Source organism: Neofelis nebulosa, chromosome 4 (assembly GCF_028018385.1).
Source record: "Neofelis nebulosa isolate mNeoNeb1 chromosome 4, mNeoNeb1.pri, whole genome shotgun sequence".
Lineage (NCBI taxonomy): Eukaryota > Metazoa > Chordata > Mammalia > Carnivora > Felidae > Neofelis > Neofelis nebulosa.
Genome location: NC_080785.1, coordinates 82,358,181 through 82,385,579, shown reverse-complemented (window position 1 = coordinate 82,385,579; position 27,399 = coordinate 82,358,181). Strand labels below are relative to the sequence as shown.

Sequence of the window (27,399 nt, the reverse complement as noted above, 5' to 3'; positions counted from 1 at the left end):
AGTACTGTTTGCTTTCTTTTGGCCTCAGCTGAGACATAATTATGGCTTAAATTGTAAGTTAATCCTGATGAAAATATCTACTAGAAAGTCAATACTTAGTCACCTTTAAAATCAATAATTTTGAGTTTTCATTTAGATTTTTTAAATATATTGAATTCATTAGAAAATGTATTCCTCAAAAGATAAACACTCAACACCAACAAAATTATCCATAAGTTACATATATTATATATCATATATATAATTTATACACACATATTATATACTATAGCATTTTATATATAATTATACACACACACACATATATAAAGAATGAAATCCAAAGTTTCAAATTACAACAGTTTTCAGATATTCTTTGGCAACAGTAATTGCCATGAGTGAATGGTCATGGATAAATTAATATAATTTATACAAAGTAAAATAAATAGTCTGTATGTACATTTCTGTGTACATATGTATAAGAGAGGAAAAAATAATCTCCAAAAAATCATTGACTAGAAAAAGGAAGAAGCAAAAATCACAGTTAGTAGGGCAAGTGACAAATAAGTTCTCTGCTCTGATTTCTATATTAGATCCTAAGCCCACATTTACTTGATCATTTTGCACACCACATAGGCCAACCATAATCCTAGCATTCAGCATCTAAGTAGGTATCTCCCTACCTAACTACTTATCCACATATCAGCCATTCTGCTATCATAATTAAGAGATTTACCAGAGAAACTAAAATATATTTGCATGAAAAGTTTAATATAAGCTACCATTTATTTACAGCAATTTCCTATTGTGTGTGTTGCCAAAAATTAATGATTTATACCAAAATTTTATCTTTGAAAAATAATACTGCCCAAATTAGATGTAAAATATTTTCTGAAAACTTAATGGAAGAAGTTCATAATTCTGAAACAAAATGAATTCCATCCTTAGTTCTTAATCATGAAAGAAAGGCAGAAAGGGATAAATGTTCAACATATTGCTCTTACTTTGTAAAATATATCATCCCTCACCATTTTTTTCTCCCTTGGGAAGGATTAATCAATATACATCACCATTGTATTAATCAACCCCTTTCATTAACTGTTACCTGAATCAAGGTTTGGTCTGCAAAACTTCTCTTCTCTGGTCTTTCCAGAATGACCTTTTTAAAAGTTTTCCTTTTGGGGCGCCTGGGTGGCTCAGTCGGTTGGGCGACCAACTTCGGCTCAGGTCATGACCTCACGGTCCGTGAGTTCGAGCCCCGCATCGGGCTCTGTGCTGACAGCTCAGAGCCTGGAGCCTGTTTCAGATTCTGTGTCCCCCTCTCTCTCTGACCCTCCCCCGTTCATGCTCTGTCCCTCTCTGTCTCAAAAATAAATAAATGTAAAAAAAAATTTTTTTTTAAATAATAAAAAAAATAAAAGTTTTCCTTTCTTTCCAACCACTCAGCATGCAATGTTTTGCCTCCTTCCCCTTCCCTCACAAAATGTGGCCTTTCCTGGCTCTCACGCCTCCTTATTTGCTTTTCGACATTGTTTTTCTTCCATATTATAATCTAATTTCATGACTTTGACACTTCTGATGGCATCCAAACGAAGAAGTCTGTCCCTGAAATATATCCTCTAAGATCTAGAATTGAGTAATCTAACTTCCCTCTGCTTAGGAACATTCTAGTAATTGAACATTGCTCCAATTTCACTTGATTTTAAAATTGCTGTCCCCATATGTCAGAATAAAAAGCATGTAGTCATATTTATCTTTCTACTTCCACACATCCAATCAGTTGTTTAGCCCTGTCAAGTCCATCCCCTCCCCTGGAAGGAATCCTATACCCTAATCTCCAATATAATCTGGTTCATTTAATTAATTAATGATAAGATTACCCAAAAAAATAAGGTCAAGCATTTAACTGTAAATTCATAAAGACCTCTCATCACTATCCCCGTAAAGAGAATAATGCATTAGTGTTGTTATGTGGAAGGCCTTAAATGAGAGATGACACCATAAAGATGACTTCTGGTACTGCTCTGACACACCCTTTTTCCTGTCATGGGATTTCAGCTAAGTTAATTTGACTTTATATCCATGGGTCAGTGGAATACCCGGGTGCATTTATGTATGCATGCCCTGTAACAAAATCGATTTAATACATGTGCCCTCCTTTACAAAATTCTCTCACTTTAATAAATGTAGTAACTTAGCTGCTGGGGCAGGCAGAATTCCCCAATGCATCTCTCCTTCCCAAGATTTCTACCGTTTGGCATACATGCCTTACTTAATTGCCTCCCCTTCTGTGCAGGTGGAAACTGCATATATGATGGGGTATTTCTCCATGATCAGGTTACTAGTAAGTTGACTTCTGAGTAAATTAAAAGGGATGTTATCCAGTCAGGCTCAATCCAATCAGGTGAGCTTTTGGAAGAGCCTGGGACCTTTTTCAAGTCAGAGACTTAAAATGTGAGATGGATTCCACGTAATGGAAATTCTGCTATTGACTTTCAAGACAGGGGATCCACGACACAAGGAATGCCAAAAGTTTCCAAGAACTCACAGTAGCCCCTGGCTGACAGTCAAGAAAACAGACCCCTCAGTACTACAACCACAAAGAACTGAATTATGCCAAAATCCTGAATACATCTGGAAGGAGATTTTTCAGCAGAGTACCCCGATGGGAACACAGCCCCAACCGCATCTTGACTGCTGTCTTGTTAGGACTGTGATCTGAAAACTGAGTCATTTCCTACCAGACTTTTGAGCTACAAAACTGTGAGCTAATAAATACATATTGTTTTAAACTGCTAAGTTTATGGCAACGTGCTACCTATCAATAGAAAACTAATACCCACTGTAGAAAAGAAAAATCAGTTTCTACTTCACAATTGAAATTTGGAGTAAAGTCAGTTTTAAAAAGGATTCTATATGTAGACTTTAAATGTTGCATAACTTTTATTAAAAAAATAATAACATGATTTTTAAAGCTACAAATTATATGAGTGTTTATTTTTGTAAAATCTAAATACTTTTCTATGCATCAAAAAGTATATTTATAATTTCCCTGAATGTGAAACAGCATTTTAATTACAAAATACATGTTTGTTTTTAAAGAACTAGGATAAATCGTTATAACAATGCTGGCTACTGGGCTTCATTCGGCAAAAAAGATCATGATGACGTAAAACCTTCATTTAATTCAAATTTTTTAGTAAAAATACAAAAATGTGAGCAACTTATTAAAATGTCAGAAAAGAGAACAAATCTCAGGCCATGGCTGACATGAATTAAGCCATTCAGAGTAAGCATTTCTCATGTCAACATATTCTTGTTGGTAATTACTTCTCAGCAATTTTCTAAGGCTTCTCAAGTATACTCATTTTAAGAAAATCCATGATAAAACTTCTCTCGATGGAAGTCTTTTCAAAATCTTAGAGATACTTTGCTTCATTTCATATGTAAAGAAAGCATTCATATTAATATGCCACAATCACAGAGAAAAGCTCATTAAGTAAGTAAAAATAGAATCACGGTTGATATCGCGTATAAAACCACAGCAATGCATGTGTCTTCATTTTAGTCAGGGCCCATTACTTTTTACCACATTATACAAAATAATCTGAAATAAACTTTCAAGCTTGGAGTAAAGGCCCACACTTGCCATTTAACATTCAAACACATTTCATTAAGCAGCTTAGTTTTCCTTGGAAGTAAAATTTCACTTAGAAGAGAATCATTTTTCATCTTGTCTTAGCAAAAGGTATACCTCGATACCAAATGCCTTCTAGATCTGGGAAGGGTAGCTATCAAAACTATCATTTATTGAGCTTTATCTACTACTGTGAACTGTCCTTAAAGCTTACTCTGTATTCACTCTTCTAATTGTGACATCAGCCCCATGATCATGATCTCATGATCACGCCCATTTTATTCGGTGAAGAAAGTCAGCCGCTCTGGGGTAGCAGAGACACCATCTTGACAACACTGCTATGCTGCCTCTCTACGGATCAGCAAACCCACTGTCTCTTTTCCATGAAGTTTAGTGTCATTCATTTATGCCTCAGCTGTAATAGAAGATACACTGTTCCTTACGGACCTAGTTTGGTGACAGTTTATTTTGAAGGTTTTTTTTTTTCATGTTTATTTATTATTGAGAGACAGAGCATGAGCAGGGGAGGGGCAGAGAGAGGAGGAGACACAGAATCTGAAGCAGGCTCCAGACTGTGAGCTCTTAGCACAGAGCCCGACGCGGGGCTCGAACTCACAAACTGCAAGATCATGACCTGAGCCAAAGTCGGAAGCTTAACCGACTGAGCCACCCAGGCGCCCCATTTTGTTTTTAAAATTTTTTATAAGTTTTTAAATATATGTGATACTGTCTTCTTTCCAACTTTTGAGATGAAGTCTTGGAAAAGGTGAGCTAAGAAAGTCATTAAAAACATTTGCAGCTAACGAGATATGATGTTAGCATTCTGAATCAATATTCTGGTTTACCCTACTCAGATACGCATCTGTAATAACTATACAGGATTAATTCACTCACTCTACTAAGATTCTATATGAGTAGAGAAGTGCCTGACACTCATGTAACTTGTATTCTAGTGAAGGAGAGAGATAATGGTCAAAAAAGCATAATAAATTAATAAATTAACTATCATGTTACATGATAATAAATGCTATAAACAAAAGAAAAAAGAAATCAGGGTGAGAAAATTTTGCATTATGGAAAGCAGGTGGCAGATTATAGTAATAAATAGTGGTCCAGGTTAGCCTCATTGAGGTAATTTTTGAGCAAAACAATTAAAATTAGAAAGTTCTTAAGTTTCATGTAAAAAAAAAAAAGCTCACCGTCTTTCTGATCCTTCTAAGCTTTAAGAACATGGGTAAAGAGGGGCACCTGGGTGGCTTAGTCCACTAAGCGTCCAACTCCTGATTTCAGCTCAGGTCATGATCTCACAGTTCGTGAGGTCAAGCCTCATGTCAGGCTTTGTACTGAGTGTGGAGCCTGCTTGAGATTCTCTTCCTCTCTATCTGCCCCTTCCCTGCTCGCTCACTCACTCTCTCTCTCTCTCTCTCTCTCTCTCTCTCAAAATGAACAAACAAAAAAGAACACGGGAAAAGAAATACGTATTACTATTTAAGACTTTTTTTGAAGGACCTTAAAAAGCCTTGCAGCCAATACAGGACTTAGTAAGTTTCAAAGTATTTCTAACTACAATTTTAATGCCATTAACATGAAGCATGCACTTCCCTCTACATGCCACTTGTCTAAATTCTGTTTTTCCTTCAATGAACAAACATGTTTTGACTACCTACCATGAGCTGGCATTTTAATGGTACCGATAGCGCCCAGGGGTCACATTGTGGTGACATTACACAAATAAAGAGACAACTGCAACACTATGTAAGAAAGCCTGATTGAAGTGTTAGAACATGAACAGAAATGATGTTTGAGATGAAGCTCAAAGAATTGATAGGAGATAAATAAATATGTGGGGAGAACTGAGGCACTAGAAAAGGTATGGTGAACCAAAAGTACACACTTTGATCATGCCACTGAATATGCCTTTACATGAAGAGAGATTACGGATTCAGTAGAACATGATAAACAAGGACACTGCACAAATAATCAGCAACTCTTTGGGGTCTGAATTTTAAGGAACTTAGTTTCCCAAGTAAAGTGTTCAGGGTCCACTGCTGTAACAGGGATGATACACAATGACTTGAACAAGGCTCTAACAGGATAAGAAAGACAGAAGGGAACAAAGATACCTTTAGCAGGTAGAACCAATCATAATTAAAAGCCATAGCTTCTGGGAAGTGAAACAGAAACAGAAGCTTGGAATGACTCTCAGGATCTGTCGTGCCTTTCAGCAAGACAGGAAGCACGTCAGAAGAAACATGGGGACGAGATGATGACTCCCAATATGGGAAATGATGAATAGGCAGTATGTGCGTGGTACACTTTAACAGAAATCTTCCCTAGATCGTGTAATGTGTTGCTCTGCAGGCAAAAGAAAACATTCTAGGAGTGAGATGATGAAGACACCAATTCAAAGGTATTTAATATTTCTAATACTATTTCTTGAGCAATATGTGCCTTCCAGAAACCAATTCTGCCAAATAAATGAAAAGACTGTGTGGTAAAATAAATTTTTTGTACACTAGGTAAAACAAAGTTCTATCTTCAAAGATCTCCCACAGTGCTAATATATGCAATTTATATCTCTAAAAGAGATTAAATGTGAAGCATTTGCCAATTTTCCTGACCAGGGGACACGTTTTTAGTGTAGCATCTGGTGAGACTACACTTCAATAAAATACACTGGAGAAAATGTCCTAGATTATTCTGACAAGGATCAGACTGTGTTGGGTCCTCAATTAGTATATATCTTTACACATTACAATGCTATGAGAAAACTGACTCCAGGTGACTGAGAATTCTGATAAGCATGCAAAGTTTTTAAATAAAGGATGATTCTTTAAGAACCTAGGTGGCTCAGTCGGTTAAGCATCCGACTCCTGATACTGGCACAGCTCATGATCTTGCAGTCGTGGGATTGAGCCCTTCCTTAGGATTCTCCACTGAGTGTGGAGCCTGCTTGGGATTCTCTCTCTTCCTCTCTTTCTGCCCTTCCCTTGCTTCGCCATGCACATTTTCCCTCTCTCTCTGTCTCTCTCTCTCTCTCTCAAAAATAAATAAATAAACTTCAAATAGAGGATGATTCTTTTTATAAAAGTCATGAAACATATTCAATCTCTTATTTGGCAGGTCTTAGCTGATACTATTCATTTCTATTTAAGTTTCTTAAGTCTTTTATTAATGGTTTTGTATACATAGATAATACTTACATAATTACTTCTGTATTAATGTTCTTTTTAAAGGGGAGAGTATTTATTTTTTTGAGTAGTTATTCACATATTGCAGTATGTTGATGAATTAAACAAGAATGTCAGAATAAAAACGTGACATATAATAGATGTCAGAAGTCCACAGAGTTTCATGAAGGCTGAGTAAGTAACAGAAGAAATTAGCAGGCAATCTCACAGTTTACTCAATGAAAAGTTACATTGTTTACTGAGTGCTTTAATTATCTTTCCTTTGGAAGTTTGATTTAGGTATTAAGGTTCTATTTTTAGCAGGTGCAAAAGAAAATTGCTGGTGATAGCACTTTGAGATGATAATAGTGACAATATGTGGTATGCTGAGAAAAATCTTCTACTTACAAAGTTATGCATTAGTGAAATAAACCAAAACTAGGTGAAAAAAAAAGTGGAGTAATTACTACTCTGACATGCCCAAAAGGTAATCAAAGTGAATACACAGCTAATTTCAGGATTTAAAAACAAGATGAACTTACAAACATCATTTACATACATTTATTAGCCGTTAAAAGAGCTTTATTATAGTATTTATTATATTTATTATATTTATTATAGTATTACTATATATATATATACTATATATATACTATAGTATATACTATTATAGTATATACTATATATAGTATATAATATTTATTATAGTATTAACAAAGAACATCCCTTCTTTCTGTGGTTTCCCAAATGGGTAAATTAAAATGACATGTCTTCTAAGTGTCCACAAACACATTTTATTATAGCATTTTTTTAAGTTTATTTATTTTGAGAAAGAGAGAGAGAGCAAGACAGGGATGGACAGAGAGAAAGGAAGAGAGAGAATCCCAAGCACGCTCCATGCTGCCAGCACAGAGCCTGAAGCGGGGCTCAATCTCATAAACCATGAGATCATGACCAGAACTGAAATCAAGAGTCACATGCTTAACTGACTGAGCTACCCAGGCACCCTTATAACATTTGTAAAAAGCAAGAGAGAAACATAAAAGTACTCAAAGCCAAGGTTAGGCACTGCACACATGGATATCTGAGGTTATTTTTATTCCAGTGGCTAATTCAATATGTAAGACACATTTCAATTTCTCCTGATGATATTTTTACTTGACACTACATATTTTAGAAACTGACAAGGCAGATGTGACTCACACTTCTATATGTTAATACACAACACTATGTATGTTTTCTCCCAAAATAGTATTTTGAGCCCTAATCCTTCCCAGGGAAATTTCTATTTTATATCTAAAAATATACATATATACAAGTGTATACACACACCATACATATATATGTGTATATAGGTATATATGTAATTTCCAATATGAGAAAATATTATAGCAAAACGTATTGTTTCAATTATATAAATATCTATTATCACTTTTTTCTCCTACAGTAAGAAAAACCTGCAATAAGTTTTATAAAATGACCATGTAAATTACATTGTTAGTAGTATAGAGTATCATATATAGAACATTATTTTGCCATCTAATTAGAAAGATTTCTAAAATTTAATGCAAGAGTAATCTCAGTCATAAAACTGTATCGTGAAAATGCCATTGCATTTACTTTTAAATTATATTAACATTATATCAAAACGTAGGATTATGTAACCCACATACAGTGGGGCAAGAAAATGTTAATACATACTAAATCATGGAGCATGCTTATTTGCATATAAGACTGAGTCGTCTGTTTTGTCCTCTTGCTCTGGTGCTCACAGTTTAGAAAAGGAGTTGTTAAAAGGAGCTGCATAAAACAGCCTAAATAAAGAGTATTTTTATTTAGTACTTAGAGATCACTATCTGGCCCCAATCTTAAGCATTTAATTTTAGTTCTCTGAGCCTAATTTTCTTAATCTAAGTAGGAAGTTTCAGAGGTAGTCTTCTTTAATGGAAGTTTCATGGAGTTGGATGAGAAGCAGGTTCAAGAATAAGAGAGGTTTCCAAATGGGCAGCTTCCCTCTCGCAGTCAAGTGGCTGAAATTGGCCTCAACTAGCCTACTTTCAATTCTCACTGTTTTCTATCCTTGGTCTCCATATGTAACATCATTTTTTTTTTTTTAACATTTATTTGAGTCAGAGAGAGAGCATGAATGGGGAGGGTCAGAGAGAGGGAGTCACAGAATCTGAAACAGGCTCCAGGCTCCGAGCTGTCAGCACAGAGCCCGACGCGGGGCTTGAACTCACGGACCGTGAGATCATGACGTGAGCCGAAGTCGGCCGCTCAACCGACTGAGCCACCCAGGCGACCCTGTAACATCATTTTAAGAAAGAAGTCATAATATTTTAAGCTTAAAATCCAATGGATCGGGGCACCTGGATGGCTCCAATGGATTGGGGCACCTGGATGGCTCGTCAGTTAAGCGTCCGACTTGGGCTCAGGTCATGATCTCACGGTTTGCGAGCTCGAGCCCTGCATACGGCTCTGTGCTGACAGCTCACAACCTGGAGCCTGCTTCATATTCTGTGTCTTCCTCCCTCTCTGCCCCTCACCGGCTCGTCCTCTCTCTTTCTCTCTCTCTCTCAAAAATAAATAAACATTAATTTTTTGTTAATCCACTGGGTTATTAATACCTCTTGGGAAAGAGAATCGTCAGTCTCTCCTGCTCCTGGATGTCTTATAGTTTATGCCAACAATGCAAGGCTCTGGCTGCTCTTCACTTTGGCCATTTCTTAGGCTTGTGTGTATAGTGGGCAACCTAAAAGGATGAGGCAATTTCTCTCGGTAAGACAAGGAATAGGCTGGCTTACCATTTGCGATATAAGAGGTAGATTCAACAAGCTCAGTGTTCCTCACATGTGACTCAAACCCACTACATGTGCAGTTATCAGTGTAGGCCCATATCACATGATCCACATCAGAGTGGAGGGCAAGGTGAACTGACACAAATATGCTGACGTTCACACTGCCTGCTGTGGTGTGAGTAATAAAGTTCCCTGTCTTTGACCCAGGAGTGTCATATCAATGACTGGCATCTACAAAACAGTAACAAGTTAATTTATTAGCTTATAAATAAGGTAAAGTCAAATTCTGGGCGGGTACACACCCTATCACTAGACTTTTTGACTTAGATTTTCATTGATACTTAATATTGTTAAATGTTAAAACTAGACTAATAAAAATAGTAAGGTACTAAAACTGCAGACTAGACATTTAACATTTGATAATACAATTAAATTAAAGAATCTAGAAGAGTGAATTGTTTTAAGAAAATTTATTACAAGATAAAGGTAGCACAAAAAATCAGAGTAAAGAAACATATTTCAACATAAAAATAACCATATATGGAAAACTCACGGCTAACATCATACTCAGTAGTGAAAAGTTGAGAGCTTTTCCCCTAAGATCAGGAACAAGACGAGGATGTCCACTCTCACCGCTTTTATTCAACATAGTACTGGAAATCCTAGCCAAAGATCAGGAACAAGACGAGGATGTCCACTCTCACCGCTTTTATTCAACATAGTACTGGAAATCCTAGCCACAGCAATAAGACAACAAAAAGAAATAAAAGCTATCCAATTGGTAAAAAAATTAAACTTCCACTATTTGCAGATGACATGATACTATGTATAGAAAATCCTAAAGACTCTATGAAAAAACTACTAGAACTAATAGATGAACTCAGGTCACAGATACAAAATCAATATACAGAAATCCATTGCATTTCTATACACTAACAATGAAATAGCAGAAATAAAAAATTGGAAAACAGCCCCATTTACAATTGCACCAAAAATAATAAAATACCTAGGAATAAATGTAACCAAGGAGGGGAAAGATCTATTCTCTGGAAACTGTAAAAACTGATGAAGAATGGAAAATAACACAAACTAAATGGAACGATATTTCATGCTTATGGATTGGGAGACCAAATATTGCTAAAATGTCTACACTTCCCAAAGAAATTTACAGAATTAATGCAACTTCTATCAAAATACCAAAAGTATTTCTCACAAAACCAGAACAAAAATCCCAATATTTGGGGATGCCTGGGTGGCTCAGTCAGTAAGCGTCCGACTTTAGCTCAGGTCATGATCTCACGGTTCGTGAGTTTGAGCCCCACATGGGGCTCTGGGCTCCTTGATAGCTCAGAGCCTGGAGCCTACTTTGGATTCTGTGTCTCCCTCTCTCTCTGCCCCATCCCCATTCATGCTCTGTCTCTCTCTGTCTTAAAAAATAAATAAAACATTAAAAAAATTAAAAAATCCTAATATTTGTATGAAACCACAAAAGACCCTGAATAACCAAAACAATCTTGAAAAAGAAAACAATTTGAAGTATCACAATCAGAGATTTCAAGATACACTACAAAGCTATAGTAATCAAACCAGTATGGTACTGGTGCACACGCGTGCATGCACACGCACACCCACACACGCACACAAACACACACGATACACAGATCAATGTAACAGAATCAAAAGCCCAGAAATAAACTCATGATTATATAGTCAACTAACCTTCAATAAAGGAGTCAAGAAGGCAAGAACATGCAATAGGAAAAAGAAAGTGTTTGCAACAGTGTTAGGAAAACTGGGCAGTTACATGCAAAAGAAAGAAACTGGACCACATTCTTCTACCATACATAAAAATAAACTCAAAATGGATTAAATACCTAAATGTGAGACCCGAAACCATACAAATCACAGAAGAGAGCACAAGCATCAATTTCTCTGACATCAGCCATATCAACATTTTTCAAAAATTTTGCCTCTCCTGAGACAGGCAGAAAAAAGCAAAAATAAACTACTGGGACTACATCAAAATAAAAAGCTTATGTGAAGAGAAGGAAACAATCAACAAAACCAAAAGACAATCTACTAAATGGGAGAAGATATTTGCAAATGGCATATCCAATAAAGGGTTAGTATTCACAACATATAAAGTCAGCACCCAGAAAACAACTAATCCAGTTAAAAATTGGCAGAAGATATGAACAGACATTTATCCAGAGAAGATATACAGATGAAAAAAAAAAATAAAATAAAAATAAATAAAAAAAAAAAAAAAAAAAAGAAGATATACAGATGGTCAACAGACACATGAAAAGATGCTCAGCATCACTCAGCATCAGAGAAATGCAAATCAAAACCACAGTGAGATATCAGCTCACACCTATGAGAATGGCTAAAATCAAAAACACAAGAAACAAGAGTTGGTGAGGATGTGGAGAGAAGGAACCCTGGGCCACTGCTGATGAAAATGCAAACTGGTGCAGCCAGTATGGAAAACAGTAAATAAAAGTCCTCAAAAAATTGAAAATAGAATTATCATAAGATCAAGTAATTCCACTACTGTGTATTTACCCTAAGAATACAGAAATACTGATTTGAAAAGATATATGCACCCCTATGGCTACTGCAGGATTATTAGCAACAGTTAAGATATGGAAGCAACACAAGTGTCCATCCATAGAAGAGTGGATAAAGATATGATATATACATAAAATGAAATATTACTCAACCATAAAAATAGTAAGACCTTGCCAGTTTCAACAGTATGAAAGCATCTAAGAGGATATACTGCTAAGTGAAATAAGTCAATCAGGGAAAGACAAATACCATATGATTTCACTCATGTGGAATTCAACAAAGAAAACAAAGAAAAAAGAGGAAAAAAACTAAACTCTTAAATATAGAGAAGAAACTTATGGTTAGCAGAGGAGAGGAGGATGAGAGGATGGGTAAAATAATAGATGAAGAGGATTAAGAATAAACTTGCTGTGATGAGCACTGTGTAATGTATAGAATTGTTGAATCACTATACTGTATGCCTGAAACTAATATAACACTGTATATTAATTATATGGGAATTATAATAAAAATAATTTAAAAAGAGAGTGAAAAGAATGAATTACTTAGTAAATAATGTGGCGGCAAGTGGTCATGCATTGTGAATATGTAAAATTAATACACCAAAAACTAATAATAATAATGACAGATAAATAAGTGACCTAAAGTGAAGAATAAAATTACATGTTTATAAGAAATGTGGAAGGCTATTTTTATAATATAAATGTAAAAAGGACTTCCTTAGCAAAATAATCATAGTAAGAAATCAAAAAATACTTGGGAGCAAATGAAAATAAACGCATTTAAAAGCTTTGGGATGTAGCAAAAGCAGTTTTAAGAGGGCAGTTTATAACAACATAGGCCTATCTCAAGAAACAAAAATCTCAAATAAACAACCTAAACTTTTGCTTGAAGGAACTTGAAAAAGAAGAATAAACAAAGCCCAAAGTTAGTACAAAGAAGGAAATAATAATTATCAGAGCAGAAATAAATGGAAAAGAAAACAACAGAAAAAGATCAATGAGACTCAAAGCTGGTTTAGACTCATCAAGAAAAAAAGAGAGAGGATTCAAATAAACAAAAAAAGACAGAGAAGCTACAACCAATTACACAGAAATTCAAATAATTTAATACAATAAAAAATTATATGCCAACAAATTGGACAACCTGAAAGAAATAGATAAATTTCTAGAAACACAGAATCTTCTGAGACTGATTCACAAAGATATTTAAGATCAATTACTGGTAACAAAATTGAATCAGTAATTAAACAAATCCCAACAAACTAAAGTCCAGGACCAGATGATTTCACAGGTCAATTCTAATGAACCTTTTAAAAAGAATTAATACCTTTCTTTCCAAACTGCTTAAAAAAAAAAAAAAAAAAAAAAAAAAAAAGATCAAGGAATGTTTCCAAATGCATTCTATGAGACAACATTACTTTGATACCAAAACTAGACAAAGACACTACAATAAAAGAAAATTACATACCAATATCCCAGATGAGCATATATACAAAAACATCAACAAGATATTACCAAACCAAATTCAACAACACATTAAATTAAAACGATCATTATAACGATCATAGGGATTCATTCCAAAGATGCTAGGATGGTTCAATATACACAAATTGATCAATGTGATTTACAAAATTAAGATTAAAAACCAAATGATTAGGGCGCCTAGGTGTCTCAGTCGGTTGGTCGTTCAACTCTTAATGTCTGCTCAGGTCATTATCTCGAAGTCATGGGATTGAGCCCTGCATCAGGCTCTGTGTTGAGCGTGTAGTGTGTTCAGGATTCTCTCTCTACGCCTCCCCCACTTGCATGCACGCGCGCACCCTCTGTCTCTCTCTCTCAAAATAAATAAATAAGCATTTAAAAAAAACACCACAATCATTTCAAGATTCAAGAAAAACATTTGACAAAATTAAACCCATTCTCAATAGAGTGGGTATAGAAGGAATACCTCAACGTAATAAAGGCTATATATACGACAAACCCTCTGCCAAATTCATACTCAGTGGTGAAAACTGAAAGCTTTTCCCCTAAGATCAGGAACAAGAAAAGGATGTCCATTCTCATCACTTTTATCCAACATAGTACTGGAAGTCCTGGCCATAAAACCAGACAAAAAATAAATAAATAAAAGCCTTCCAAACTGATAAGAAAGAAAAAAGAAAACACTGTCCATACTTGCAGATGGCATGATACTATATACAGAAAACCTTAAAGACTCCACCAAAAAACTATTATATCTAATACATGAATTCAGTAAAACTTCAGAATACAAAATCAATATACAGCAGTCCACTGCATTTCTATACATGGATTGCTATCAAATAGCAAAAAACAGAAATATGTGTAACAATCCCATTTACAACTGCATCAAAGAGAATAAAATACTTAGGAATAAGTTTAACCAAAGAGGTGAAAGACCTGTACTCTTAAAACTTTAACACATTGATGAAATAAAGTGAAGGATACACAAATAGAAAGGTTAACCATGCTCATGGATTAGAGAATTAATATTGGTGGTTTTTGTTTGTTTTTTTTTATTTTTTTTAACATTTATTTATTTTTGAGACAGAGAGACAGCATGAACAGGGAAGGGTCAGAGAAAGAGGAAGACACAGAATCTGAAACAGGCTCCAGGCTCCAAGCTGTCAGCAGAGAGCCCGACGCGGGGCTGGCACCCACGGACTGCGAGATCATGACCTGAGCCGAAGTCAGATGCTTAACCGACTGAGCCACCCAGGCGCCCCAAGAATATTGTTAAAATGTACATGCTACTCAAAGCAATGTACAGATTCAATGCAGTCTCTATCATAATACCAACACTGTTTTTCAAACAAGTAGAACAAAAATATCCCAAAATTTGCATGGAACCACAAAAGACCCCAGATAGCCAAAGCAACCTTGATAAATAAGAACAAAGTTGGAGGTATCACAATTCCAGATTTCAAGATATACTACAAAGCTATCACAATCAAAACAGTATGGTATTGGCACAAAAACAGACACACATAGATCAATGGAACAAAGCCCAAAAATAAACCCACACATCTATGGTCAATGAATCTGTGACAAACAGGCAAGAATATGCAATCAGGAAAAAACAGTCTCTTCAATAAATGGGACTAGGAAAACTGGACGGCTACATGCAAAAGAATAAAACTGAACCACAAAAATAAACTCAAAATGGATTAAAGACTTAAATCATAAAACTCCTAAAAGAAAACATAGGCAGTAATCTCTTAGACCTCAACCTTAGCAGTATTTTTCTGGATCTGTCTCCTCAGGCATTAAAACAAAAGCAAAAATAAACTATTCCAACTACACCAAAATAAAAGGCTTTTGCACAGCAGAGGGAACTGTCAACAGGACAAAAAGACAACCCGAATAAAAGAAAATACTGGTAAATAATATAACCAATAAGAGATTAATATCCAAAATATGTAAAGAACAGATACAACAAAACTCCCTAAAAAACAAATAATCCAATTAAAAAATGAGCAGAGAACGTGAATAGACATTTTTCCAAAAGAAGACACAGAGATGGCCAATGGAACATGAAAAGATGCTCAACATCACTAATCATCAGGGAAACGCAAATTAAAACCACAATGATTTCACCTCACATCAGTCAGAATGGCTAGTATAAAAAGGCAAGTGTTGGCAAGGATGTGAAGAAAAGGGAACCATCCTGCACTGTTAGTAGGAATGTAAACTGGTGCAATTACTGTGGAAACAGGATAAACGTTCCTCAAAACATTAAAAACAGAATTACCATAAATGATCCATTAATTCCACTACTGGGTATTTATCTTAAAAGTAAAGAAGCACTAATTTGTAAATACATATGCATCCTTATATGCAGCATTATTTACAATAGTTAAGACATGGAAGCAACCCGAGCGTACATCAATAGATGGATGGATAAAGGAGATATAGTACATATACAGAAGGGAATACCACTCAGCTATGAATCTTGCCATTCACGACAACAATGATGGACCTAGAGGGTATTATGCTAAGTGAAATAAGCCAGAAAAAGACAAATACCATATGATTTCATTTTTATGTGAAATCTAAATAACAAATGAGCAAACAAACAACAAAAAAGAAACAGACTTATAGAGAACTGATGGCTGCCAAAGGGGAAGGGTTGGGGCGGGGTGGAATGGGTAAAATGCACAAAGGGGATTAAAGGGCACAGAGTTCCAATCGTAAAATAAGTAAGTCACAGGGAATGAAAAGTGCAGCATAGGGAATCCATTCAATACTGTAATACACTTATTGTGGCGAGCATTTCATAACATATGTAATTGTTGAATGACTGTTATACATATGAAACTAATGATATATTCTATGTCAATTACACAGCAATCAAAATTTTTAAAAAAGCAAAAAAGAAAAAGACATGTCTGAAAAGATACTAAGTCGTTAGTATGAAAAGCATGGGGGAGAGAAAGCTATTTCTCTTCAGACACTTCAGTACTGTATGGATTGTTATATACATAACAGATACATATATATATGTATCTGTTATATACATATATATATATACACACACACACATATATATATATGCACATATATACTACTTCTATAATTGAAATTATTGGAATTAAGTTTTAAAAGTAAAATAAACAGCAATTAAGAAAAGAAAAGGAAGAAAATAGCAGACCAGACGATGTAAATTCTAGTTATTTTGTATTGCTGGGTCTCCAGCAACTGACCCAAAAACTGATGAATTTTACTCAAAGCCACAGATTCAAAAGTTCTGAAGGAGGAAACATTGGTACCTGAGGGATCAGTAGAGAAGGTGTCCTGACCTGAAGACTCGCATGGCCACACTGTGCTAGTCAGTAGGACTGATACTTCTTAATGATGGTTAGCAGCACCTGAGAACATTGATCCTTATGTCTCTTGATGAGAGGTCCCCGAGACCTCTTTGCTCAGTAATGAATGCAAAAAGAACTAGCTATCTTATGTAATATGAGGAAAATTAGCTCTGGAAAAGACGATCAGAGATCAAGAAATCTAGTAACATTGGTGTTTTCTGGTAGAGAGAGAAAGATATATATCCTACACAGCGGTATATTGCCACGCATGAGCCTAGGCAGCTACAAAGTTGTGTGATGAAAAGGCAGTAAAAGAAGCAATACTTAAGGAAGAAAAGCCTTATACAATAGTAATCACAAAATTATTGAGATGTTTTACATTTTTTCATACTGACTTCGTGAAATCCACTGTTTTTTCGCACTTAAAATAATCTTAGGTTAAGTTAGCCACAGTGCTCATTAGCCACATTTGTCCAGTGACAATCTTATCAGACAATGAATCTCGAGAGAAAGAGCAGAATATATGAGAAGCTGGTCAGAATATAAACTGATACAAATGCCTGGAGAACAAATTTAAGATATAGATAACCGAAGGTCCAGCAATCCCACTCATGGGAATGTAGCAAAAGGAGTCTACACCAAACTGTTGGGAGAAGCAAGGATTAACAACCACCTTAGATGTTCATAATGTTCACAGAGTAAAGTCTTTGCATTCCCTGGCAGGAATGTAATAGTATTTCTGGAAGCTGCAGCAAGTATGCTTTATGTCCTCACATTCACTATATATGAAGGCAGGTACATCACTCAGTCTCTTTCACGTGTAAACAAATGGTGACCAGTTGGTGGACTTATCTGGAAAGAAAAATAATGCAATGATGCTGGCCTCTACGCTTCTGAACCTCTTCATCTGCCCATCCTTCTAAGTCCAACCATGTAACACATCCACCACTGTTCTGTGAGCTCCAAATGTGACCTTGCTTTGATGCAAATATTAGCAAATTTGCTGATATTAAAGTCCTAGTAATCACCAACTGACACAACTTACAGGTAAGAGAGGACACAACAAGAGGCATTTGTTTTCAAGTTCCCTAGGTCACTCAAACATATTACAGGAGAGAGGGGCACGGGCTCAGCCTCTGGGGCTTGATAGCTGCCCCCCTCTGATAGTCATTTTCCTGATCTCTAAAATCACTGTAAAACCTACCCAACAAGGCTGTTGTGAGGAAAAGGACTGTCTAATACCAGCCTGTAGCAAAAGGGGGAAAAAAAAAAAAAAAAAAAAACAGCAACAACGATAGCAGTTTACCTTTTCCCATAATGCCTGGACAATATTTTCTCTAGAAATCATCTATTTGCCTTTAATATTCAAACAAAATGGTAATAAAAGAAATATAAGTCAAAGGAACAATATGATAGCAATTTTAGACTTCCAGATTAACAAATATCATTTTAAATGTTTTTCTTCAAGTATGAAGATTCAGTAAGAAAGGAATCACGTGACACCAGTGGTGGCAGTGTTAACTGCCTTATCGTCGCCAAAGAGAATCTGACACTGCAAGGTCCTTGTCCCCTCCTTCAGTAACATCAGTACTGGCAAGCTTTCCTTGGGAAACAGTGAAAATACAATATATTTGCATCCAAAAATATTACTCATTTATAAGGAAAAAAATGAAACCTAAATCCCTAATATGAGAAGAATGTGTATCCATGTATCCAAAAAATTAAGTAATATTTAAATTAATATTGAAAGAACATATCCATGTATCCAAAAAAATTAAGTAATACTCATTTTAATATTATTTAAGAAGAGTTTAATCATGTGAATAAATGTTATATAATCACCTGTTAAGATTGGGATAGAGAACTATCATATAGAATAGAATATTAAGCACGTAAAAAGGCATAGAAAAAAGACTAATGGAGAAATTGCTTTTTGATTAAATTTGTTTAAACAAAAATCTATTTTAAATCCCTATTTGGATTTTCTGACTAAATATACACTTAATATAAAGGCAACATATCAAAAGTCTCCTAAGACTTAAGAACCAAAAATTTTGCTTCTACCCACAAACTTGTCAACTTTCTCATGTAAGCTAAAAAGGGCTAGCAGGCGTCCCTCTCTGCCAGGGAAGTCAGAAGTATTCACAGGGAATGCAGATCTCCACTAGATGATTATTTTAAAAATAATTATTGGTAGAAGAGTTTCCTACTTATTGATTTTTTATTATTCTTTCAGTCTTCAGTTTGGTGTGTATGTATGTACTTATGTGCTTTTGGGTGCTGAGAGATATGTGTGTGAGTGTGTGTGTGTATTTATAATTTTTAAAGAGTTAAGTAATCGTTTTTAAAGTAAAAGCAGGATATGTGTTTGCCAAACTAAGAAACACAGTGCACGCCCATTACGTTTTCCTTGAGTATTTGATAGACAATGCAGAAGCCACCTCGGCTAGAGAACAAAGATCTGAAGGGATCCCAGTTACACCAGTGGGTCTTAATTGGCTCAAAAGGCCCATTTGTTGCCTGGTGACAAATATACGCTAGCTATTCCTACATCATTTAGGCCATGCATAATTATCTTACTAAGGAAGCAAAATTGCGACCCTAGAACTTCCTGAAACATGAGGAGACATGGTTTTAAGTTTCATTCCCGTAGTACAAAACTCCTTTTGAAAGGTATAGTAAAAACATTAAGATAAACACCCACTATGAGTAATTATGAGTCCTTTTTTGCATTTGAACTGAAGTAGAAATGTTAAAATTCACTAGGTAAATGGATTGTCAACTTAGGCTGTTTTTCTCAGGATGCTTCTAAATTCTCTAAGACTAGCTCTTTCAGAAAGCCTTGCTGCTGCTTTTAAAATTAATAACATGTGTCCTGAGCTACCAGAAGTTAAAGCCTAGAAGCATTTTTCCTTGCTATCAGAGGCTAATGGATTACAGTGTCATTTATACAAACTTGGCATCAAACAGTTAAACCTTGAAGCTTAGGCTGAAGCCTGGCTACACCCCAGGGCCCTTGGGCAGCCCTTGGCACAGCTCAGGTGTTGTGGGGGATGCTGTGCATGAGAAACAGGAAGCAACCTCAGAGACAGGTGTGTTTGAGGACTGTGCGGGGGAGGGGGAAATACTCTCTGTAGCTCCATAACCCATATAACCAGCCCTTCTCACCACCAGAGGAACAGAACAGCAAAAGGGGAAGGCGGGGTGGTACCCACGGGAAAAGAGGTGCTGCCTCACAATGATTAGGTACAGCGGAAGCAGAGGCTTATAATATGAAGCTAAATGTGCTTTATCAGAAAAATACATGGAAACAGTTGAATCCTTACTTAGAAATACCATTTATTTGCATTGCAGGCATAAAGTCTGAGTATTTTCTGAGCGTGCCCTCTAAAACTAGAATCAAAGAGCAGAAAATATTAGGTAACAAGAAACAAATATCAGCAGAGGGGAGAAAGCACAGAAATACGGCAACAATCAGGGAGAAGATGCTTTCCTAATCACTCCTAACGGAAGGCAATGAGCAGAGATTAGCAGTTAAGAACTCTGGGACAGCACCATGACTTAAGCCTATAAATCGTATCTACAATTTTCTGGAAATACATGTGCACGTACGCACACACATATGCAAGCACAATGTGCCTTCTTTTCAACTAACTCCTTCTGCCAATCCTCTGAAGTCCTTTGGGGTAATAGTAATAGGGATACTTGAACAGTGATTAACTCAACTAACATCATTCACTCCCTTGATACTGGGTCAGCCAATGGACGTTACCTAAAGACCAGAGGGCACTAAGGCCTTACACTAACTGAAAACTTCATACGGATTAGCACAGTTAAGCTAAGCTAGGAGCCCTAGCCAACCGCTTTTGTTAACACCAGATTTTTTTCTCCTCTGAAACATGTATATACAGACACATTTGTACAAACAAAGACACACACAGACACATACACACTCAAGTCCTCCCTCCACACTACAGTGTTTTTGTTTTCTTTTTTTAGCGTGCCCAAAATACATTTTAAATGCAGACATTATGTTTTGTTTTTAGTGATGCAATTTGTTTTATAAGTATTAAACTGCACTGTGTTGACACCTTAAGACTCCTCATTAAAGGGTACAATTCTGTAAGTCTATGAAATACAAAAATTTCTACTTCATGAATACACAACGAAAAACAACTCTTCTAAATATATGGAAGAAATTTAAGGTTTGCTTTTTGTTTTGCTTTTGCATTGAATCCAAAACACTGCAAGTAATAATTATAGTTGTTACAATTCAGGAAGTGCTGAGGGAAACCAAATTTTATCTGCCTTTTCAGTGGATCTTAGTTAACTTTATTCATCACAGATAAAGAAGATAAAAATGTGCTTAAATCTTTAGAAACAACACTTTCATATGGTGTTAATAATGTCAAAGCAACCTAAGTCTTTTAAAGGTAAAAGAATAAAAATTGTATATGGTTTATTCTTTTAAAAAACTTAACTTGAAAATAATACCAGAATCTCTAAAGCTTCTTTTGTGTAGTTGCTAAAATCTGTTCAATTTTTCCATTCCAATGAATCACAAAATCAAAGAGCACAGAAAAAAATAATCCTTAAGTATTTTTGATGTGTGTAAGACAATGAACAATTACTTAAAATTCAATGTCTAAATATTTATTAACCATCTGACACAGCAGCAAGCATTTAATCCCTGTTACCCAAGATCCAAATATTCATTCCAATAGCCCTAACACATTACTAACGCTTATAGATTCATTCTTCTCTAACCGTTAGGTAGAAATTTACCATCTGCTGTTAGGTCATTTACATTTGGAGAAAATGTCTCATCATCCCATAAAAAAATAAAAGTAAATAAAAACACAATTTCTTGACATCAGTTACTGAACCCCAGGTATCTTTTTTTTTTTTTTTTTTTGGCACATTTCTTAAACAGTACTCTATTATATTTAAGCCAGATAACAGTCCCAAAGAGAATTATAAAAAGTCTAGACATAGTATGTTTGAATCAGTATTTTCTAATAAGCAATATTAACTTACACTAAGTTCTTAAGAATTTTGTAAAATAACAGACCTCATGTTGTTTTGGGATCTGCAAGCAACCAAAACTTTCTTTAAGGTAGGAGAGACAGAAGGGATTGGAGATAATGGGAATGGTAAATTAGAACCTTATTTGGCGTTAATGAGTGAAAACCGGATACGATTCCAAAGCTACAGGTCTTTAATTCATGAAGGAATGCGATAATTGTTATTTTAAATTGTCAACTTATTTCATCTTCTTACTTCTGGTGCATAATCCAGAAAAATACAAATTATACGAAACTTTAGTAATAAAGTAAACATATAATAAGTAATTGAAACTTCGTCTACGACATCACTATTGATATACCTTCTTTACTAGAAATGTTTTTGTCTATTTTTTGGAGGTTTTTTTTGTCTAGAAATTTGGTTAACAAAATATTTCACAATAAACATGATAGAGTCACATCCGTAAATAATATATAAATTGCTTACCTCAGTCAAGTGTGGCATAGGGTTAAATCCACAGAGATTACACACTTGATTCTTGCATTCGGTGCAAGTATTGAAGTTAGGAGGATCCTTAGAACCTATGTTGAGTTCAGTCTTGCAGAGAGGACATGCTGATTCTGGTTTGGGAGCTTTCTCCCATTTGGGGGGAAGGACAGCCTTTTGAGGCTCAGCTGTTAGAGGTTTGCTATCCTTAACAGGCAGAGGCTTCTTTTCTGTTTCTGTTCTTTTTACTGTTGGAACTGGTTCAGATTTGGGTTCTAATTTTTCAACTACTGGAGCTTTTGCTTCCTTTTTCACAGGTACAACCTTTGCAGGTGCCGGTGGTACCTGACCTGTGGATTTGGGTGGCCCCTGAGAAGGAGGTGGCTGTGAAGGAGGAGGGCCCTGTTTTGTTGGGGCTCCAAGAGCACTCTGAGATTGAGACCCAGGCTGGCCTGCTGTGGAGATTAAATTTGATGCCTGGCTGAAGATTGATGCTCCAAACCCAAAGAGTTTTCCAGTCACAGTTTCTTGAGGAGTCGTGGGCTGCGATTTAGGGGCATCGGTAATACTTCCCAGATTCAGACTGAAACGTCGTGACTGCTCCTGAGGCTTTGGGGGCTGCTGAGCTGTGGGGGCAGTTTGGCCAGTGGGAGGTCTTGGGCCTGCGGGTGGAGGTGACCCTTTTGGCATCGGCTTGGCATCTGGCTTAGGACTCATTTTGGTTTGTGCTTTCTTGGGCTCTTCTCTCTTCTGAACTGGATCAGCTTGTTTTTGACCTTTGCCCTCTGGGCTGGGCCCAGGATGTGAAATAATTTTCGAATCTGATGCAGGTCGGGGTATGACTTTAGAATCAAACGGGGTGACTTTTTCTCCTGTTGGTGGAAAACTCTGGGAGGGTTTGGCAGCGTCTGTTTTTAGAGGAGGGGTTATTATCTCTTGATCTTCCAGCTGTACTTTGAGGCTTGGAATATCAGGTTGTGCTGCTACTGACGATGAAGACGAGACATCTGTGGCTGGCTTTCCCGTCTTGGGCTGCTTTGGTTTATCATCAGCCACGGGGACCTCGGCCTGCTCAGAGGGAACCGAGGGCTCTTTGGAAGGGGCTGGCTTGGGCGAAGACTCCGCCGCCGCTGGAGGTTGCCTGGCGGCAAGTGGGGGAGAGCCGTGAATGGTCGGTTGTTTCACTAGAGGTGGGGGCCTCTTAGACTCAGGTGCCTTCGAGATCTCCTGCTTGGGTACAGTATCCTTCTTTGGAGAAGTGTGCTGTGGCTGTGGGGATGGTTTGCTCACGGCAGATGCAGGACCAACAGGGGCAATCTTCGGTTTAGGCTGAGGTGATGAGGGAACTGGAGCCAGGTCACCTCCAAGAGCTCTTTTCATCTGACAGTTTAAACAGAGCCACTCTTTTATCTAGAAATAATATAAAATAATGGTCAGTGAGAGAGTAACAATGTGAAAACACAAAAACATTTTTAAAAATGCATGGTACCATTTGACGCTATGTCGCTCATCATTTGAAACAAAATATAGATCAAATTAGTTCACTTAGTTTATATTAAAATATTAACATGTCGGGGCACCTGGGTGGCTCAGTAGGTTAAGCATCCGACTTGGGCTCAGGTCATGATCTCAAGGCTAGTGAGTTCAAGACCCGCATGGGGCTCTGTGCTGACAGCTCAGAGCCTGGAGCCTGCTTTGGATTCTGTGTCTCCTTCTCTCTCTGCTCTTCCCTGCTCATGCTCTCTCTCTCTCTCTCAAAGGTAAATAAACATTAAAAAAAATTAATAAAATTAAAAATAAAATGTTAATTATACTGAAATATAATTAATGAACCTCAGAGACTTAAACACTGTATATTTTAAGGAAAATAAAAAGTAAACATAAAAATATTTTTTATTCTAATATTAATTTTGTTGTTCTTTGCCTTTGATTCACTGAAAGCATGTTTACCACTAGAAACAGAAAACACTGTATCATAAAAAGAAGAGTTATAACATAATAGATTCCATAAATCAGTTACATTAGATATTTTCTCTATTGATGGCTCATGAACAGTTTTCAGTTATACAACCCAGAGTACGCTTGTCAAATTATTAACACATTGCTAATTTCTTAAATTAGCAGAGCATTACATTCCCCTCCAAGGCAACATAATCAAATGTGTGAAAACAAAAATTATTAACCACACTGGGTTAGAAAGAAAACATTCTCTGTTAAGAAAATAAGAAAAAATAATGGCATCCCTTCAAATTATCATAAATAATACCATGATTTTACAGAGGAAATATTTTTGCTTTAAAGTTTTATGAATATACTAGAAAGAGCAATATAACTAAGCAATATATTGATTTAACTGGTGAGATACGTATACATGTGAAATATACATCACACACACACACACAGCTTTAGGAGTAAGTTGATCTGCTCATTTCATGTCACATCAATTATGAAAAGGAGACAGTGAATTCCATACTTATTTCAGAATATAATTTAAAACTACCTATGTCTAACATTTACTTTTTTTTTTTTTTTTTTTTTGTAAGAACAAGAGAGAGTGCACTAGTGGGGGAGAGGGGCAGAGGAAGAGAGAGAATCTTAAGCTAAGGGCTCCGTGCTCAGCACGAAGCCCAACATGGGGCTGGATCAAGAGTCGGCCGCCCAACTGACTGAGCCACCCAGGTGCCCCTTCACCTCTTTTTTAAATTTCAAAATAATTTATGCTTATAATACAAAATTTTAAATATTTCCAAAATCATTTAGAATGTCAAATTCTATGTGATGTAATCTTTTCCACCCAAAGTATCCAGTGTTACCAGTTTGGCACTGAGGTTCTTTGTACAGAATTCTACATGGTTGAAAACTAAATATATGGAGCATTGATACCAGAAAAGTTTTCTATAGTACAAAAGTGTCAAGTGTTAGGCTGGCAAAAAACATACACTTTACCTGCAAAGAATTTTCTTTTGAAAAGAAATGGAACTAACTTTTCCCAAACTCTTAATTTTTTTTTAATTATTTCACAGTTGATATTGTTAAGCACTTAAAAAATTTTTAATGTTTATTTATTTTTGAGAGAAAGAGAGACAGAGCATGGGTGGGGGAGGGGCAGAGAGAGAGAGGGAGACACAGAATCCGAAGTAGGTTCCGGTCTCCGTGCTGTTAGCACAGAGCCCGACGTGGGACTTGAACTCTTGAGCCCTGAGATTATGACCTGAGCCGAAGCTAGACACTTAATCAACTGAGCCATCCAGGCACCCCTATTAAGTTTTCTAATAAAAAAAAATTTTTTTTAATTCAAAAAATTTTTTAAATTTTACTGAATTTTTTCTTAATTATTAAAAAGGCTTTAAAATAAAAAGCACACAGAAGTTATTTAAATTCATTCTCCAGTATGAAAGGACTTATTTTGCAATCTCATGGTCAAGTAAACTTTTGTTTAGAAAAGATTAAAAAAGATTCTCAACTCTAACATCTTATTTCTGTTTAAAAGTGTGAATCATAAAGTAAAATTAAAATATTTGTTAAAAATAGGTAGAAAGTAACAGAAGTAAAGAGAACATAGACCAACTTGCAGCATGAATGAGAATTGGTTTTCTTTTGGTGTACAATATTTTAAAGCATAAGTGTTAAACTTATGAATTTTTTGTTTTTAAGGAATACAGAAAATAAATTGATGGAAATATTTACTAAAAACTTGTAAAAAAAATAGGTAGAAAGTACTTGAGCGTTCATTACATTTATTTTCAATATGGCAGTTGAAGATCTACATACTTTTATATTATCTTTATGTTTCTGTATGTTTGAAGCATCTCACATAATAACTTTTTATACATATAAATATTTGAATCCCAAAAGAGAAACAATTGCTACTTAAAAGGTAAGCTAGAATGTTAGGAAACTTTCACCCGATTTTACCCCCTTCTTGATGGACAGAAATTCCTCCATAAATATGCATCTACCTACTTGACCATCTCCCCTACTCTCAATGACACTTGTGCTGTTCTATTGTTTATTTTTTCTCATTTGTCTTTTTCCACAGCCTTCACTGACACCAAAGCACCTTATAATCATGCAGTCAAACAAGATAAAAGAAACTATAATTAAAAGCATAATTTTTTACCTAGTCTCTCTCATTGATTGTTTTCTACAAAATATTATGAGATGTACATCCATAATAACCACCTTCAATCACAAACTCCTAGGGTTAGTGACTTGCATTATAGTTAAATTGCTCTTCTTCTTTTTGACAAGTGTTATGGCCAAAGTCGATGTAAAATTCATACGCTTATTCATTTTTAATTTTTTTTAAGTAAGCTCTACTTTAGCCCAACATGGGGCTTAAACTCATAACTCTGAGATTGAGTCTCATGCTCTACTAACTGAGCCAGCCAGGACACCCCACCTATTCATTTCTTTATTCAAGTGTTTATCGGGTAACTTCTACTTGGCCTATGGCACTGAATAAAAGAGAAAAAATCTCTAGTCTCCTGGAGGCTGGATTACAGAAGAAAAATCAGATAAGAAACAAGTTAACATGTAATATAACTTCAAGGTTATTACAGGTATATATTATATATATATTATATATATTATATATTTTATTATATATAATTATTACATAATTATATATAACATATATAATATATATAATAAATATTATATAATTATATAAAATATTATCTATAATTATATATTATATATATAATATATATATTATATATATACAGGTATATAATATATATATATATAAAGGTATATATTAGGTATCATTATATAACATGTAATATAACTTCAAGGTTATTACAGGTATATATTAAGATATAGTATCTGATACTATATCTGATGATACTGTAATGACTCCTTTTTTCCTTTCATCCTGTGAGGAAACTTCCTAGTTTCCTTCCA

General features: G+C 35.6%; 1 protein-coding gene across 8 annotated transcripts in view; it reads right to left on the bottom strand.

Moving 5' to 3' along the window:
* PCLO (piccolo presynaptic cytomatrix protein) overlaps positions 1–27,399 on the bottom strand; it is a 442,587-nt gene that overhangs the window by 390,680 nt on the left and 24,508 nt on the right. For all 8 annotated transcript variants that reach the window (XR_009260516.1, XM_058725251.1, XM_058725252.1 and 5 more), the window contains exon 3: positions 22,495–23,904. Coding sequence is in view for 7 of the 8 variants with exons in the window: in XM_058725251.1 (XP_058581234.1) it covers positions 22,495–23,904 (1,410 nt within the window). In the remaining variant the exon portion in view is untranslated. The remainder of the gene's footprint in view (positions 1–22,494; positions 23,905–27,399) is intronic.